The 18,267-nt window shown below is 45.2% G+C and overlaps 1 protein-coding gene across 1 annotated transcript in view; it reads right to left on the minus strand.

Annotated features, from left to right (window-relative positions):
- FGD4 (FYVE, RhoGEF and PH domain containing 4) overlaps positions 1 to 10,417 on the minus strand; it is a 206,249-nt gene extending 195,832 nt beyond the window's left edge. Inside the window, exon 1 of the mRNA XM_034780008.1 lies at positions 10,136 to 10,417. Within this exon, the coding sequence (XP_034635899.1) occupies positions 10,136 to 10,289 (154 nt within the window). The 5' untranslated portion in view covers positions 10,290 to 10,417. The remainder of the gene's footprint in view (positions 1 to 10,135) is intronic.
- Positions 10,418 to 18,267: the final 7,850 nt, after the last annotated feature.

Here is an 18,267-nt window from a genome sequence, read left to right on the forward strand (position 1 = left end):
TGCTCTTTTCATGCAACATGAAGCCAGACTTTGTTTTTAAGCTAAAACTTGCTTCCAAGTAGTTTTTGTTTTAACAAACTGACTTTTGGGCAATTTGTGTATATAAAATGTATTAATTCCATTTGGTTTTATGAACTCTATTTTTGACTGTAACTTTTGGGTGGCCTTAAAACACCCATTTTATAGCAGAAGGCAGACCAGGTCAGAGGACCTGAAATAGGGCCATCAACAAGTGAATAGCCTGGCCCTAGTGGAACACGGAGGTGCTACTATCAGAACTATTATCTCTGTCAGCAGTCCTTCCGTAGGGGTTGGAGAATGGGAAATCCCTAGTGGAGGAGGAAAGAAAAAAGAGGTGTCAGACCCTACCCAGCAAGAGGGGGGCAAACCTCTTGCTCAGTCTTTTGGTTCTGGAGTGAGGGTCAGAGGGACCTGCCCCCACCCCCTGACACACACATACAAACACTGACCAAAACCCAAAAGACTAGAGGGGTGAGGATAGTGGAGAGAGGGGTTTAAATTCAGGTTTCTGTTGCTTTGCCTAAATCTGTGTATGTCTAGACTTTGAGCTAGAGATGTAAATTCCAGCTTGAGGAGAGACACCAGTGCTAGCTCTGAATGAACTAGTGGTTTGTAGGTGGGGCCGTACCACAGAGGCTACACCTTACTTTTAGCACACTAGCTCAATCAGAGCTAGCGCAGCTATATCTCCTTGAACGCACACCTCTAGCTCAAAGGCTAGACATACCCTAAGCATAAAGTGTGTGTTTAAGCCTTTACAAAAGCTATCTTCCTCAGTTTAATGGTCACATGGTCCCCAAGGAGTTAAAAAATTGTGCACTGAAGTGCACACAAGGTTGACGCTGGGGGGCGGGGGCTGTGCATAAACTGTTGGAGGAGGGCTTCAGCACTGGTCTTGAGGCTTAGGGCAGTTGGACTGCAGGGTCCCACCCTCCAAGGAGGAGGTGCCAGATAAACTCTACACCTGGGAGTGTGCCTAGAGGCCAAATCTAGAGATAGCATCTGGACACTGCTTAGACCCATTTGGCTTGCAAGCAAGTCGGATCCAAGGATTGCGTCCAATTATAACAGCCTGAGGACCATCCACAAAGGGGATCTGTCAGAGCTACAACAAACAAAACCCAATAACCCCTCGGCAATACACAAAGGATGCAACTATAGGGGAACAAAATTAAAGAGACTAAGGGGAAACCCAACCTCTATTCATGTCACAGAAAGTTATTTTATACTATTCTTGCCAATATCTATGTGTAATTTCCATTGACATCAATAGGAGGTGCCCAAGTACATATTGAGGAAAGGCTAGACCTGTGAATTTGGTGCATTTTCATGCAAGAGACTTGGAAGTTGAAACCTAGGATTTAATTCAGTGGGCCAGGGCTTTCACCCCTTGTCTTTAATCCACCACAACTCTGAGACCTGATTATGTTTTAGCTCCATTCCACTCTTCCTCCTCCTCCGTTATCCTTGAGGCATTTCAACATTGTCCCAGAGTTTTGAGAAGATCTCGCTCATTCTGCCTGGTGAAAACTCACCCATACTGGAGCTATAGTCTATGAATACAGGAGAACTACTGAGGCAGAGCAGAAGCGCCAGCAGCGTAAATGTCACAACAGCAGCATGTCTGCTGTTAACCAAGTAACCCATAGCGACATCTCTTGTTCAGTGTACCACAGAAAGTTCAAAGCTCAAATTTGCCTCAGCCGCCACTCATGTGTTCACAGAAACCAAACCAATCAGTGATGTCATGGTCATCTTCGAACTCGAAGCACGAACATGAACATCCGTGACACACTTCGCAGTAATTCTTAGTACACCACCACTTTATTGCCCTGCCCCCACTCTACAGCTCTTGCCTCCAATTTTAATCCATTTTACTTCCTCCGGTGCAATCAGAACCAAGACAAACTGCTTTGAAGCTCATTTGAGTCCTGTCTTTAGATGCCTGGTTTTGAGAGCTATTGTTCCATTGTCAGTTTCTCTCAACTGTCCTTCATTTGCTTGTGTCTGCTCAACTCCAACTTCCCTCCAATGAGCCCCTGAGCTTTTGTGTCTTACCCAGAACAATAGAGATCTCCTGCCTCTAAGCTACACTGGTTTGTTTTATTACCTCAGCCCCACCCCCACTCCTGCTCCTGCTCCCTTTGTCAATTTTGTCCGTCAGTTGCATCCGAACTCCTAGACTGTACACATTCAGCCAGCCAGCAAATAAGAAACAGTCTTATTTGCTGCTTGGTTGTACAATATACACAATGGGGTCCTGATCCTTGATCAGGTGTCCTAGCATGAAGACCCTGTTGCGCTAAGTATTGTACAGTAACAGAACAGCAATTTATGCTGCCAAAGCCACCTACTGTTTAATATGCCACTTCCTCAGATAGGGCATGTCTGCACAGAGAGTTAGTGACTGGCAAGCTGACGTGTAAATTGATAGCACTTTAGCCTGCTGTACACTAGCTGGCTGTGTAGTCCTTGCTACCACACACTAAAAGTTCCATAGCATGCTTTGACATACTATTTTCTGCATAGTAGCAGGGTCCACATGGCCAGTTAATATGCAGCATGCTACAGCACTGTGGATTTACACCCCAGATTGCCAAACGCTAACTCTCCATACAGAGAGGCCCTCAGACAGACACCATTTGCCTACAGCTAGTTCAAGAGGACATTTAACAGTGTCTTTGAATTTCTTCTGCTTACTCACATGTTATCTCTATTTCCCTAGAACTACTGACAAAGTGTAACTTTACAAATGCCTACTCTGAACAGTATTGCTGTCTTCAGGTATGCCAGTTTGCACATAAGTGCTTGAATTTAGACTGATGTGAACAGCTACAAATATGATCAAGAAGAATCCCTGTCACGTGCCCTTTGGAGACAAAGAATCATTCATATATTTTAAAGGGCAGAAGGGACCATTTATGATCATCTAGTCAGATATACTGCAGAACAGACCATAGACTTCCACCATGGGGAGTATGGCCATACCTCTAGTGGGTGAAATAGGGAGTCTAATGTCCTTCATGGAAAAGTCTTAATTGCAAAATTTCTAATTGATAATTTGATGCAAGTATTATACTATCAATTGTTCAGATTTTCTAGCATTCTTAAATGTTGAAAGGTATCTAGAACTCTAGATAAATTGAAACAAGGAAAATGAGCCATTGATTTTGGTTTTTAAGTTTGGCTGAATTGTGTTTTCCCCTCCCTCCTCCAAATCCCTCCATTAGCTGTGTGCATGTTTTAGGTTATACAGCAAGTCCAGTGAGTAAAATGGTCAACCAGTGATTAATGATTACACTGACACTTGTTAATTAAGAGGAACAGATACAGCCAAAGTTTACCTGCACCTACTTGTCATACAAACGTTGGATAATCATAAATGGAATTTTGATTGAGAAGCTAGGAGGGGAGGTGGTCCATCATCAGGAATGAGAGGTAGGTGTTCCACAAGGCACTATTAAGAAGAGTTCCACAATATGAATAAGTTTGACAACACCAGTTTTGAAAACCACATTGACAGACACGTGAAAAAGGACAACACTGACCAGAGAGCAAATTAGTCATTCCTTTTGCATCAACAGTTTGCCTTTTCCAAATGACCTGGGGAAACTTGTGCTGTAGTAACAGCACAAAAGCAACATGCTTCCTGAGCAGGTTCCTTTTATTTTTCCAAACCATACACTTATTTTTGGCAACATCCAAACGTCTCATGTTGCCTGCACCTTGAATTAGTTAAGAGGAACAGTGTTTTACATGCATGAGCCAGTTTCAACACTGTGGGCATGCAGCTAGTCCAGGAACTACTACTACCACCACCATTGCCTCTTCTTTCAGAATGTTTGGTAGAAGGTGGGAAATGAAGTGGCTAAATGGGCATATTTTTATTATTTTGACATGTTTGGACGCAAACCTCCCTCCAATAGCGTCAATGTTTTACGTAAAGTTGGATGCCTGTAGTGCTGACAGGACCATTAAGACTTAGGATACCAAATTCTGCATTTTTGTTATTTTCACACAACTCTGAGTTACTTCAATGGAAGGTATGTGCATGTATATCTGCAAGCAGAATTTAGTCCATGGAGGTAATAATCTGCAAAATAACTGCAGACTGGGAAATTGTATAGCCAACACAAATTTCCAACATGGTTTCCCATAAAATAATTGCTAGTACATTCCTCAAATTTTTTGGAGATAGAAAATATTTTGAAGAGACCTTCACGCTGTTCTCCCCAGCTTGTTTTCAGATATTACACCGGTCAGAACTTGTTGGACAATTCACCTAGTACAGTATCAAAAAAGAAAAATCTTGTGTATACCAGGGAAATCCAATATATGACAAGCTTTAGGTCACAATGGCCTCCATTGTGTCTAGATACAGTACTGTAATTGCTGTCTGCATTAACTAATGCTCATTTTGGTTTTCCCTGAACACATCATATAGCAATCAGATATTCAATCACTACAATCCAATCAACCGTAATGTGGTGGGTGACTCACACCCAGGAGCAAGGAGAGCGGATGCCCAAAGGTAATTATTCATTTCCAGAGGCAGGAAAGAGAATCAGGGCACTGTTTATTTTGTTCAGAGCTCTCAGCCTCTATTAGATTCACTGTTTTAACACAGACATCCCTTAAAGCACAGCACAGCACGTTACTGAAGTCTCCTTTATTTCATCCCCTGCAATAAGCAGCAATTTTTTAAAAAAGCCCATAAAGTATTATTTGAATAATCCCATGAGATCATATCCATTTGACGAGCTGAGGTACAGCAGCAGTAGAGGAAAATCACAATCTTTTCTGCTAGACTTTGCAAATATCTTGCTGCAGCAATACTGTATGGAATACAGGTCACCTCAGTTCTCTGAAAGCAAGACAGGGATATAACATGATACTGCAGTAACTAACACTGCTAACATGTAAGAGCCTGGCAGGCAATCCTATACAATGGGGAGGTATGTGGGGCAGAGGTGATCCAGTAATTTTTTACTGAGAGGAAGAGAACCAAGATAAGCACATGCTACGCATAATTGGCCCTCTCCACCAGACTTTTTAAAAAAACAAAACCCTACACATTCCTGTCATACATAAATATGAACTCTTTTCTCTAAAAATTGAAAAAAAAAAAAAACATTTATGACAGTAAACAATCACTGGTCTATGTGCTTTGAGCAATGTCTCGCACTATCTACCCTCGAATCCTCTCGAGTTAGCCTACCTACCTTGATTGAGAGAAGCCACACTGCAATATTGCACTCAGACTGCACAGAACAACTGGATTAGAAGCGGATGGTTCTGCAAACTTGAGCCATAGCCTATATCCTCTGATAGGCCAGCCAACTCAAATCAAAAGCACCACCACACTTAAGTTAAGGGTTTAGTTGTGTGGTCGGGACTCAAGTTAGGGGCAACACTAGAGTTCTAGCTCAAGTTAACTCTGCAGTGAAGACAAACCCTTAGCTGTGCTCTTCGTAATCTAGGATTAACCAGATTTCTACAGGCCAGGGTTTCTCAACACATAGGCCATGACCCAAAATTAGGTCCCCAGAATGTGTCAAAGGGTCCCACGGTTCCAGTCCGGTGCGGCTGGCTGGGCTTGGCTCCAGGGGGCCAGCTGGGTCAAATTTGAGTGAGTGATGCTGCAAACCCCACATACTAGGTTACAAACACCCAAAGCAGGGGGCCAAGACCAGCCAGCTACGTGGGACTGGAACCACAGGAGCTACCACTGCAGGGTGAGTGCAGAGTGGGCTCTGCAAACCCCACTAGGGCCTGCCACCATACTGGAAGCAGGACCTGACTCCCCACCCTCAGGGTCTGTTAACTGGGTCCTGATGGGCCATCAACATTTACAAATGGGTTCTGAGCCCAAAAAGGTTGAGAACCAGTGCTGCAGATCACACACTCTGCAATTTGCAGCCACCCCTTTTAAATCTCTCCTAAGTTTCCAGTACAATTTTGTTCAGCTTTTAATTAAATGTCAACTTCTAATAGGCAAATAATTTGTACTGGTCCTTTGGGTAGTCACTTAAACCAGGTTTCAGTTTAGTTTTAATATAATCAGATTGGCATTGAACGCATCACTATGAGTTAGTGTGGCTCAGTTAGTAGAATATTTGGATTTCACCTTACACCAAAGGCTGATGTGCAGTACAATCCTTAAGTGGGCGGGGGTGGGTGCGGGGGAAGAGCTTGACTAGTAGCATGTGCTATTTTTCCATTCACAACAATGAACTGGAATACTTACCGCCTGTCAATATACATTAGAGTCTATGGTATATCTCCCAAAGACTAGATATAACCTACAATGTTCCCTACATGAACAGATTCTGATGCCCAGGTCGGTGCAAGAACCATTGAGTGCTCAGTGGTTACTCCAGGTCCTGAGTCTGCTCACTAGCCATACACAAAGCTTACTAGTTTATGAAGAGCTTTTAAATACCAGCTGTATACAAAAAAGTCTAAAATGTGCTCTAATCTCTTCATAGTCTTCCATACAAGCCCACGGCACACAGGTAGTTTTTCTATTTGTCTGACACCCAGACACAGTACTTCTGATGCTACGAATGTTGTGAGAATTCTCCCGGCCCCTTACAGTAACTTAAGTAGCTGGCATTTTTCAAATGCCTGGCATGAGACAAATATTTTAATATTTCTGTGATTCAATGCACACAATACCTGACAGGGTGCAGTTAGGTAGGGAGGCTTCCTCAAGGTCCAGCTAGCATTTTACGAAATATAGACTGCACAAGATCTGGCACCCTTCCTATCATGCCAACACCCAGCTTTACAATGCATTACGTTGTGCCTGAAGGCTAAAGTCTATGTTTGCAGAATAGGAACAAGTCTGAATCACACTTTTCCCTGGGCAAAACTAAAGAAGAAAATTTCCCAAGTGATAATGAAAAGAAATCAAACTGGCTGCTCATTTAGTGGGTGTGGTCTTGTGATACAGGCACAGGGAGAACAGACTTCATCTAGGGGCTTACATTGGTGTGGTTGCCTAGTAGGTGGCTAACTGCAAGATAGGGCCTAACATCCTTTGTTGCCTTGGGGATGTCAATGTAACCTGTCTGTCTCCATTTCCCTACCTGTAAATGAAGATGTACTTACCATAAGGATGTTGTGTGGACTACATTTAGGAAGTAACATGTCTAGGAAGTCCTATATATTTGATGCATTATTATTCTCTCCTTAAACTTTTGATATTGTTCTTGCTCAAGTAAAAAAGTTAGCCCCTGCTCACTATTTAGTTTCTCCATTTACTCAGTGCTGCAGTGAACAATGTCCTATGACTGCAACGGTGTCACCACGGAAAAGTTATAATAAATTCAGCTTAACAGCATCACTCTTAAGGGCAGATTGAGGCAGTAGGTTAGAGTAGCAGTTGTATGGTTCCCTACACCTGCAATTCCCTTTCTGACCTCATTCACCTGATCTCTATCCTCTTCTACTTCAAATTTCTCCCAGTAAAAACTTGCTTCTAACACAAGGCCTCTTATTACAACATTTCAGCGAGGAGAGGTGGGTTAAGTGAAAACGAAAGACCCGCAGAACTACAAGAGGAACGCTGACCACCACTTAGTCATATTTTTCTTGATTCCCATCCCCCATCTCTTGACTTCTCCATGTCTATGTGGAGAGTAGCTCCTTTTGGTAGGGACTTTACTATTTGTCTGTAAAGTGCCTACCACACTTTGGACACTATAGATGTAACATACAGCACCTTTAAGCATAAATATCCCCATAAATTTCTTGTCCTGTTCAATGGTTAAGTTTTTATGTATAGGAATCAAGCAGTATTTCTTAAATAGTTTGTGAGCCCCCTAGTGGCTCTCATGGTCCTTAATGTTTCAGAAGCCACCAGAGCGGTGGTGTGTGAATGCGTAGCAAGGCCTTGCACGTATATAGTCAGTCAACATGATTACTGTGTTCATGGGTTTCCTTCATACTATGTATGTTGTGTAAGGAACAATCGGGGAGGATGGGATCTAATCCAAGAGTGTAGTCAGAAAGAGGGTAACTGCAGAGGGTTAGTGAAAGTGCAAAGGAAACTATAGCCACTGGGACTGAGAGTTAGCTGCTTGTTTGGAGGAACAGAAGAGTTACTACCCAAGTCCTATACCAGGGGTGGCCAACCTGTGGCTCCGGAGCCACATGCGGTTCTTCAGAAGTTAATATGCGGTTCCTTGTATAGGCACTGACTCTGGGGCTGGAGCTACAGGTGCCAACTTTCCAATGTGCCGGGGGGTGCTCACTGCTCAACCCCTGTCTCCGCTGCAAGCCCTGCTCCCACTCCACCCCTTCCCGCCCCCTCTCCTGAGCCTGCCATGCCCTCACTCCTTCCCCCGCCCCCAGCCTCCTGCAAGCCACGAAACAGCTGATCGGGAGGTGCTGATCGGCGGGGCTGCCAGTGGGTGGGTGGGAGGTGCTGGGAGCGGGGCAGGGAAGCTGATGAGGGGGTTGCTGATGTATTACTGTGGCTCTTTGGCAATGTACATTGGTAAATTCTGGCTCCTTCTCAGGCCCAGGTTGGCCACCCCTGACCTACACACTACCATATATATATGAAAATCCCCCTCCCACTACAGAAACCCTATGCAAAATCCTTCAAGTAAACAAAAAGAGGAGGGTTAAAGGCTTAAAAAAAAAAAAAAAAAAAAAAAACAACCCTCCTTCTCTGGTAGCAGTAGCAAGAGCACTAGCATATCATATCAACCTGCTCATAAACAACTTCTTAAAATTCCAGTGCAGCCACGGTCACTGATCATGAGTTTTATAAAAAGTTTGTTCGTATGAGGTTCACATGTGCAGGCAAATCTGAGTTGACAGTTTCCCTTTAACACTGTACTTTAAATTTAGGGGGTGGCAGCTGGCATTTCAAGCCTGAATCTGTGTCAAACAGCAAATTAACATACAGAGTTTGTTGCTTATCCACAACAGGTGAGTTTCTTCCTTTCTTATAAGGAGTAGTGCTCTGAGGCACAAGACATAGTGAAAGTATCACCAAGGATGGAGTCCCATGTTTACTGCTTCTACAGTTTCCATTTCAGATGTGCTCAATATACAAGTATTTTTCCAACCTGCAAGCCGAACACATTCAGACTGGGCTCTCAGAGCCAAATTGGCTCCCTTCATCCCCCCAAATCACCACCAGTAATAAAGGTTCTGCGGGCTTAATTAAATGACACCTGTGTAACACTTCCCTCCCCATCCCTTAACTGCACAGGTGTGACTGATGGAAAACTAATAAATAAGCCTATTCAGGAGGCATGAGATGAAACAGAATCCCCAAATCATTTTGTTAGCACCATGTTGGCTCTCCAGAGCCAACAGAGAATCCAATAAAAATGTGTCATTAAAAAGTCAGAGACAACACTGAATGCACACATGGAGCATATCTACATAGTATGATGGGGCTATTTTTTCCATAGTCTTTTCTCAGTTTCAAACCAGACACTTCTGTACAGACCCACTAACCCGGACCTGCCAAGTCTCTCACACTGGGGATTAAAAGGCTCAGACAACTCAATTTTGAATCTCAAAAATTAGTTCTTGCAGAAACAAGCACTTTTGGAAAAAACAAACAACACACCTAAGACTTCTTTTACCCTAAAGAGAATTTTAAAAGCCAACAAACATCCCTGTGCTAATGAATGAGACCTCCAGAGAGAAAATACCTAATCTACTTTTATTGCATAAACAGAGCAAAACACCACTAAAATCAGAGTGAAAAGTTATTAACACCCACAGTGTTAGTTATGACATGATAGAAACATTTGAAGATATTATTGTATTAGGTTATTATTGACCTGACAGCCAAAATTCCAGCTTCATCAGGAGGAATTCATTAGCCCTTGTAATGTCAGAGTCATTTTAAAAGTCTTGCCATTTGCTGAAGGAGGCTTTTGCTTGTGTATTTCCATTTTTATTAGTTATTGTGCTAGGCGCTGTGCAAGCAGAATAAAAGGGCACAGCTTGCAATCAGTGAGACATTGCAAACCTCAGCCAGTCAGTGCGGAGGGAGAACCCGGGCAGGAGAAGAGAGCCGGGCGGGCGGGCTGGCTAAGCTCAGCGCTGGGGGAGAAAAGGGGAGGCGCGCGCGGATTGTTACCTGCTGCTTCCTTCCGAGCCCCTTCTCCCGGCGGTGGGCAGAACCTGCCCCCTCCAGTGGGGACAGCAAAGACCAGGGCCGAGCTGTGCAGGGTCGGGCTGGATTTCCTCCGGATCGCCATCCGCCTGAAGTTAGCGCTCTCCGCTTCGCTCATCCTGCCGGGGCGAGGAGGAGACAGCTCGCGCGCCCTGGTTGCTCAGCGCCCCGGGCACAGCAGGGCTCGCATCGCACCTGCCCGCGCTCGGGCTAGCGCAGAGGGGCCGCTGCCCTGGCGCTGGGCTCGGTGCCCACAGCGCCTCCCCCGCCGCAGAGGAGAGCCGCCAAGCTGCGGGCTCAGCAGCCCGCTGTCCTGGAGCGCTGCGGAGGCCCGGCTGGAAGGAAGCCAGCGGCGCAGGGACCCTCCCCAGCGAAGCGCGCCCACTCCCTGCACTACAGCTACCGCTGCCGTTTGACTCCAGGCCCTCTCTGCACCAGCACTGCCCTGGCTTTGTAACTCCTCCTCCCCCTCCTGCACCTGCCAGGTGAGTCCTGCCTGCGCTCAGCGCCCTCCCCCTGGAAACTCTGCAGCTCCTCCCTCTCCGCCAGCAACTTCTCAGCAGCGGCCTCTGGCTCTCCTCTAGCTGCTCCGCTTGCCCCCTTCCCCGCCCTACACACCCCTCGTCGGAGCCTTCCCCACCCCCAACTTTCTGATGCACTCGGGCAACTGCCAGTCTCTCAGTCCCTGCCTTAAACTCTCCGGCCCCCTCTCCTTTCCTGCACCACTAGCCCAGTGTTTCTGCAGCTGCAGTGCCACGGCACACACCCTGCCCAGGTAAAACCTTTGATCCTCCAGCTAGTAAACACAACTGCCCTTGATTTGCTGTCAGCTAACTTTCAGACTCCGCTACTCTCCAAACCTCCCCTCCACTACTGCACCAAGAGACAAAAAGACACTTGCCTCCTTCCTCCCGGCTACAACTCCGCAAAGCCCCCACCCGCAGTTCTGAGAAGCAGGCTCATGAGATAGCATCGGCTTCCGTTCCTCCTGATTTATGTTCTGCTTCCTGGACTTGCCTGTTCCTCTCTCTGCTGATGTGCTGGCTTCCCTAGAGAAGACAGAATAAGCATGCATGAACATGCTTGTACCCACACGCTAGCACCCATTGGATTGGGAAATTCTTAGATCAAGTGAAACCTGCCTGATATGGGTATTGAGAGCCCGGGTAATCCAACCACCTGGTGAGAACAGATAGATCCCTGTCTGGGGGAGCTCAAAGAAGTCTGGGGCAAGTGAGAAGAAATAATGACCAATCTGTGACAGCAAACCCTTTAGGCAGCAGGGACAGGCAAATGGAGGAGCTCTCCCATACCCAAGGATTCCAATCCCCTTCCCCACCTTTCCATCCCCAAACAGATCCTCCTCACCAGGCAGACTGCTTTCCCCACAAACTGCCTCCCTCCCACCATCACCACTTATTTCTGATGCCATTCCTCAAAGATTTCTCTGTGTCTGTATTAGAAATGGGCCTTACCTTGTCACACGCCAGCAGGTCACCCCACCAGATATTTTTATATATTTATTTTGTTTATTATCATTTTTATTAATTTGTCCAGATACAATAACCAAACTACCAGATTCATCATAATATCCAAAGTAAATGAAGACAGTTAGGACAAAGGGAGGGAAGGGGAAGTAACACATCTATCTTCAGGGTCTACATTCATTATAGATCTCTCAAAAGTCAGTTCAGATTGCTTTGAATGTTTCAGGCATTCTCTTTCTGTGGAGAGCCCATCTGGGCAGGGGCAGCTCCAGGAACCAGAGCAGCAAGCGCATGCCTGGGGCGGCAAGCCGTGGGGGGCGGCCTGCCGGTCGCTGTGAGGGCAGCAGTGAGGCGGCCTTTGGCGGCGTGCCTACGGGAGGTCCGCCGGTCCAGCAGTTTCAGCGGCAATTTGGCGGCGGGTACGCCGAAGCCGCGGGACTGGCAGATCACCTGAAGAAACACCGCCATATCCGCGTGACCGCGGACTGCCCGCAGGCATGCCGCTGAAGGCCGCCTGACTGCCGTGCTTGGGGCGGCAAAAGACACAGAGCCACCCCTGCATCTGGGTCAGCCATAATACTGAGCTAGGCATCAGTATTTGGTGGGGATTGACTTTTCCATTTATGCAGGATTATTTTTTTAGTGACCAAAGCTGCATGTTGGCCCCAGGCTGCCTTGTTAACAGGTAACTTCCAGGTATCAGGAAGATATCCAAGAATGAAACTTAAGGGGGAGGGCTCCCATCAATTTTTTTTTCTCTTGACTTATGATTTACCACTTATGGGCGTGTTTATGTTCCCATTTAAACAACAATACTCATGTCCAATGGTGAGGCAAGGCCGCACCGCTTGTCAACCAAACATACATTAGTACCCTTTGCTGGAAATGTGTACAGGTCTGTCACATCTTACGCGCATTTAATATGTGCGATTTCAGCTTTACGTGATCGTCAAAAACAAAACAAAACCAAAAAAAAAAAAAAAGAGAGAGAAAAATAGCAATTTTAATAGTGTACCTGTAGTGCGGGCAATTCCGCCCACCATTGAACTCAATGGGGTTTTGGCTATACGCGGTTTTCGCTTTACGCGCTAACCGTGGAACGGAACCCCCGTGTAAGATGAGACTCGGCTGTATGTTTGTTTATGGAAAATATGCAGTGCATAGTGCTGATAGAGTGTTCCGCTTGAGTAATTTGAAATGAAGTGTGTGTGAGACTGTCACATGCTCAGATAACACAGTGATAGCAGCCATATAAAAATCTAGACTGTAATCTCTGCCAGGGATGACTCAGCAGTATCCAGAGAGGGAGTGCCTCCATCGGAATAAGGGATGGAGGAATAAGTATAAGGAATAAGTCACCCGAACATCCTGTCTAGCTATAGGTGCAATTTTAATAAGGGATCCTGAGGGCCCATCGAACACCTCACTATGTATAAGCCAGTCATCGCTCTACCCTAAATTTTCCAAAGCAACTGGTGATTTGTCTGGATCCCAGCTCAGCACTTTACAGGGGCGTGATTTTTAAGAGCCAGATAGGTGCTCAGCATTTTCTGAAAATCAACCCCCATTAAGTTATCTCAAAGTTAGAACAAAACAAATCAAAGCTTGTCCTAGTTAAAAAAACAAAACCACAGCCAACACTTCAGGAACTAAAATTAAAATGACCACTCTAAAAGTTGCAGTTTCTCTAAGAAATCTCAATGTGGAGCATGGAAATGCTTGCGGCCCAAAAACGGAGATACCCCAAATCACTGGCCACGTTTGAATATTTAAGTCCCTATGTCGCAGCAATACCAAAGAGGATAATATTTGTAATTCTTTAATATCAAGTTTTACAAATTCTTACAGCACAAAGAATCTTTTCCTTCACCCCGGGGGAGATTGCAGATTTGTAGGCTGTACATCACAAATCATTACGTCAGAGCATTTGTTTGGCTGGCAGGCCAGTGAGTTTCCTACAAAATAATATCAGGCCTGTCAGGTGTCTCTTATTTAAAAAAAAAAAAAAAACCTTCATAAATATTTATTTTTGGGGACTGACAATCCCAAACAATATACAAAATAAAACCAAAATGGAATCCTCCATATACAAAATCAATAGTCAAATATGTAGCCAGCCAAGCCAAATCCTGCTGAGAGATTTGGGGGTCACATTAGTCATATATTCTGACCTTTGAACTGAATTCAGTGGAACCAACAATCTGACCTGCCAAGGGGAAATATACAAAGTAAAAGTAGATATATCAAAAGGTAGACTAGATCAGGGTTTCTCAAACTTCATTGCACCGTGACCCCTTTCAGACAACAAAAATTATTACAGGACCCCAGAAGGGGGGACAAGTCTGAGCCTGCCTAAGCCCTGCCACCTGAGGGTGGGAGGCAAAGCCAAAGCCCCACCTCCCCAGGCTGGGGGGAGCCAAAGCTGAAGCCCAAAAGCTTCAGCCCCAAGCAGGGGGCCCATAACCTGAGCACTGCTGCCCAGGGCTGAAGTCCTTGGGCTTGGGCTTTGGCCCCAAGCCCCAGCAAGTCTAAGCCAGCCCTGGTGACCCCATTAAAACAGGATCACAACCCACTTTGGGGTCCCAACCCACAGTTTGAGAGCCACTGGACTAGATTTACTGATCAGACCAAACATCTCTGATCTCATGTACTCTGTTGCGTATTCCATATGAAAAACCTCTGATGGCAGCAGAAGTCCTCCACACAGAGTATCTGCAGGGTGGGCCGTAGAAAGCCATGTGATTAGAAAGAGATTTTATATACACATCAGTTAAATCAGAAAGCAAATGCAAAATCTAGCAGTTGAGGATGGTGTGTGAAACTGAGACGTATGCTGGTGGACTTCAGGTTCTCAAACTAGTGAATAGCCTACAGTGTCCTCAATCCTCAACACCACTTAATAGCAGATGGGCTCAGTTCAGGAGGAGAGAAGTTGCATCTCCCTGATCCTGGGGCTGGACAGAGGCTAGAGTGTCCCAGTGTAGTTAAAAGCAGGGGAAGTGGTAGGGGACAGCACTAATGGAGCTATGCTGGCTTGGGAGTTGGACCAATTACACCACCATGTGTAAGTAAGCACAAGAGAATGGAAATAGTTTCATCTAAGTGTGAAAAAGGGTTGTAGCATCTGTGTATGAATCATGAGTCAAAAATCATAGGCGCACCATGCTTCTCTCTTCATTTACATGTGTACCACACAGTACTGCAACCCCGACAGCATAATGTTGCCACACATACCTGTCATGTCAAACCACATAATCCACTGTTTAAAAGTATCCTATTTATCTAACATTGAAGCACTGAAAGGTGAGGAGACAGCTGTTGGAACAAAAATCTGTGCTAGTCTCTCATATTTCAAGGTTCACAATGTCATACTGCTCCTAATGCCCTAGCTAGATTTCCTATTTCATACTGTTTGACCGTATTTGTGAGGTGTGACAAGTACAGTCTTGAATAATCCAATGCGAAATAATCACTCTTGTTAGCCCTTGGACTCGGGTATTTCAACATCAACAGAAATGTGGTTTACATACTGCCAAATTCAGACCCTGTGCAGGTATATACAAGAGTGATTAGCAAGTGCAGTTATGGTTTGAAGGTGGAATGAGACTCCTTGAATGATGGAGGATAGAAGTTTGAATACAGCCCCAGGGATGTGGCTTGGTTTGCAGTATAGTTAGCAGTCCTTGCCATGACTGAGAATTCCAGGTCAGGAATTAGCTAGATCCTATGTGGTGACATTAAAAAGAAGTGGCTATTAGTCAGGGGGCTGGAGAACTATAAGGTCTAGTCAGACTCCTGCAACCTTAACAAAGAATCATCATTATATTCATCACAACCAATTCCTCTCTTCTCTACCACAAGGAAGACTATTGTTGAATGCTGACTGTTGCAGTGCTAAGCTTGCAGTTCCACTACATTTATACACACAATTGAAGGACATCATCTAGACGAAGCATTCCTGCCTTCATAGCACCTTGGTCTCTGCTGCTATTTTCATCTTAAACACATTTTTCTTCCCCAGAGTCACATCTGGTCCATTCTGTGCATACGCTTATGCTTTATTGAAATCGTGTTGAAAAAGACTATACTGATCACTCCATGTTGTTATTGAAAGATTTCTGCTTGGAGGAAGTAATTACTGCTAATCAATTTGATTAGATAAGACTTGCTGGATGGCATTCTTATTTATCAAAGTTCCATATTGGTTTTAGAAGTCTCTGAATATTCTTCATTGTCACTCTCAGTTTAATGAAGTCCCATCCCCAATTAAAGTCTGACGTGTAGATACCATCAATGCATTTGTTTTTGATACAGATTAACTTCAGGTGAAGGCAAACTTTCATAGAGTCATATTCATAAATTGGAACAGAAAGGGAGCATCCTAAATTAGGGAAAATGTCATCTCCCAGCCCTCTTTCTGCTCCTCTTTCAATGAGAGCTAGCAGCAACCCCCAAAGCAAAGATTTTTGAAAATGATTAGTGATTTTGGTTGCACAATTTGAGACAAAGGGGTCTGATTTTCAGACAGTGGGTTATGAACTTATGAAACACATTATGAAAATTAGGGCCTGTGTCAAGGCTCCTTCCCTACTCTGAACCTTAGGGTACAGATGTGGGGGCCTGCATGAAAACTTCTAAGCTTAACTACCAGCTTAGATCTGGTCCGCTGCCACCACTTCCAATGTGCTAATTCCCTTCCCTGGGTAGCCTTGAGAGACTCTTCACCAGTTCCCTGGTGAATACAGATCCAAACCTCTTGGATCTTAAAACAAGGAGAAATTAACCATCCCCCCTCCTTTCTCCCACCAACTCCTGGTGGATCAAGATCCAACCCCCTTGGATCTAAAAACAAAGAAAAATCAATCCGGTTCTTAAAAAGAAGGCTTTTAATTAAAGAAAAAGGTAAAAATCATCTTTGTAAAATCAGGATGGAAAATAACTTTACAGGGTAATCAACCTTAAAGAGCCCAGAGGACCCCCCTCTAGCCTTAGGTTCAAAGTTACAGCAAACCGAGGTAAACACCTTAGTAAAAGGTACATTTACAAGTTGAGAAAACAAAGATAAAACTAACACGCCTTGCCTGGCTGTTTACTTACAAGTTTGAAATATGAGAGACTTGTTCAGAAAGATTTGGAGAGAATGGATTGATGTTTGGTCCCTCTCAGTCCCAAGAGGGAACAACCTCAAAAACAAAGAGCACAAACAAAAGCCTTCCCCCCACCAAGATTTGAAAGCATCTTGTCCCCTTATTGGTCCTTTGGGTCAGATGTCAGCCAGGTTACCTGAGCTTCTTAACCCTTTACAGGTAAAAGGATTTTGGAGTTTCTGGCCAGGAGGGATTTTATAGTATTGTACACAGGAGGGCTGTTACTCTTCCCTTTATAGTTATGACAGCCTGTTAGTGGGGGTCTCAAATTAAACACCCAAAATCACTAGCCACTTTTCATAATTATGGCCAAATCTTTAGCTTTATGTCAGATCACAGCAGGGAATCATGTGGACTTCACAGTTAGAAAACTTGTGCTAATACTAGGGCTGTTGATTAATCAGTTAACTCACGCAGTTAACTCAAAAAAATTAACTGTGATTTAAAAAATTAATTGCGATTAATCACATTGTTAAACAATAGAATACCAATTGAAATTTATTAAATATTTTTGGATGTTTTTCTACATTTTCAAATATATTGATTTCTATTACAACACAGAATACAAGGTATACAGAGCTCACTTTATATTATTATTTTTAATTCCAAATATTTGCACTGTAAGAATGATAAACAAAAGAAATAGTATTTTTCAGTTCACCTCATACAAATACTGTAGTGCAATCTCTTTAGCATGAAAGTGTAACTTACAAACGTAGATTTTTTTTTTGGTACATAACTACACTCAAAAACAAAACAATGTAAAACTTTAGAGCCTAAAAGTCCACTCAGTCCTACTTCTTGTTCAGCCAGTTGCTAAGACAAACAAGTTTATTTACATTTATGGGAGATCAGGGCCAGTGCAACCACTAGGCGCACTAGGCAGTTGCCTAGGGCAGCCAGTGGTTGGGGGCGCCAAAAAGTGGTGCCCTGGCTCAACAGGGAGGAGCCGCCTTCCAGAGGCACCGGAGAGCCAGAGCGTTGGTTTGCGGGGGCGGTGAGCCCCAGCCATGGAGGAGCCGGTGCGGCGCAGGTGGGGCAGCAGCCCTGCAAAGTTGGTGGTGCCTCCCGCCCCTCCTGCCCAGGCTGCAACCTGGTGCCCCCCTGCCCCTGGGGCTCCGGCAGGCTGCAGCAGATGCATGCAGGCGGCGGCCCCATGCGCTCCCCGGCTCCCCCTCACCATGCTTGGGCTCTGCAGCTCCCAGGCATGTGAGCCGCCACCAGGGCGCAGGGCCCTGAGCCTGCTCCAGGAGGGGCAGCGGTGGTAGTGGCTCACACTCCTGAGAGCCGCAGAACCCAAGTGCAGCGAGGGAGGAGCCGGGGGCGCACAGGGGCCGCCGCCCGCATGCATCTGCTGGAGTAGCCGGCTCCTCCATGGCTGGGGCTCGCCACCGCCGCAAGTGGGACGCTCTGGCTCTCCGGTGCCTCTGAAAGGCGGCTCCTCCCTGCGGAGCTGCTGCAG

The sequence above is a fragment of the Trachemys scripta genome, chromosome 1, assembly GCF_013100865.1.
Source record: "Trachemys scripta elegans isolate TJP31775 chromosome 1, CAS_Tse_1.0, whole genome shotgun sequence".
NCBI classification, from domain to species: Eukaryota; Metazoa; Chordata; order Testudines; family Emydidae; genus Trachemys; species Trachemys scripta.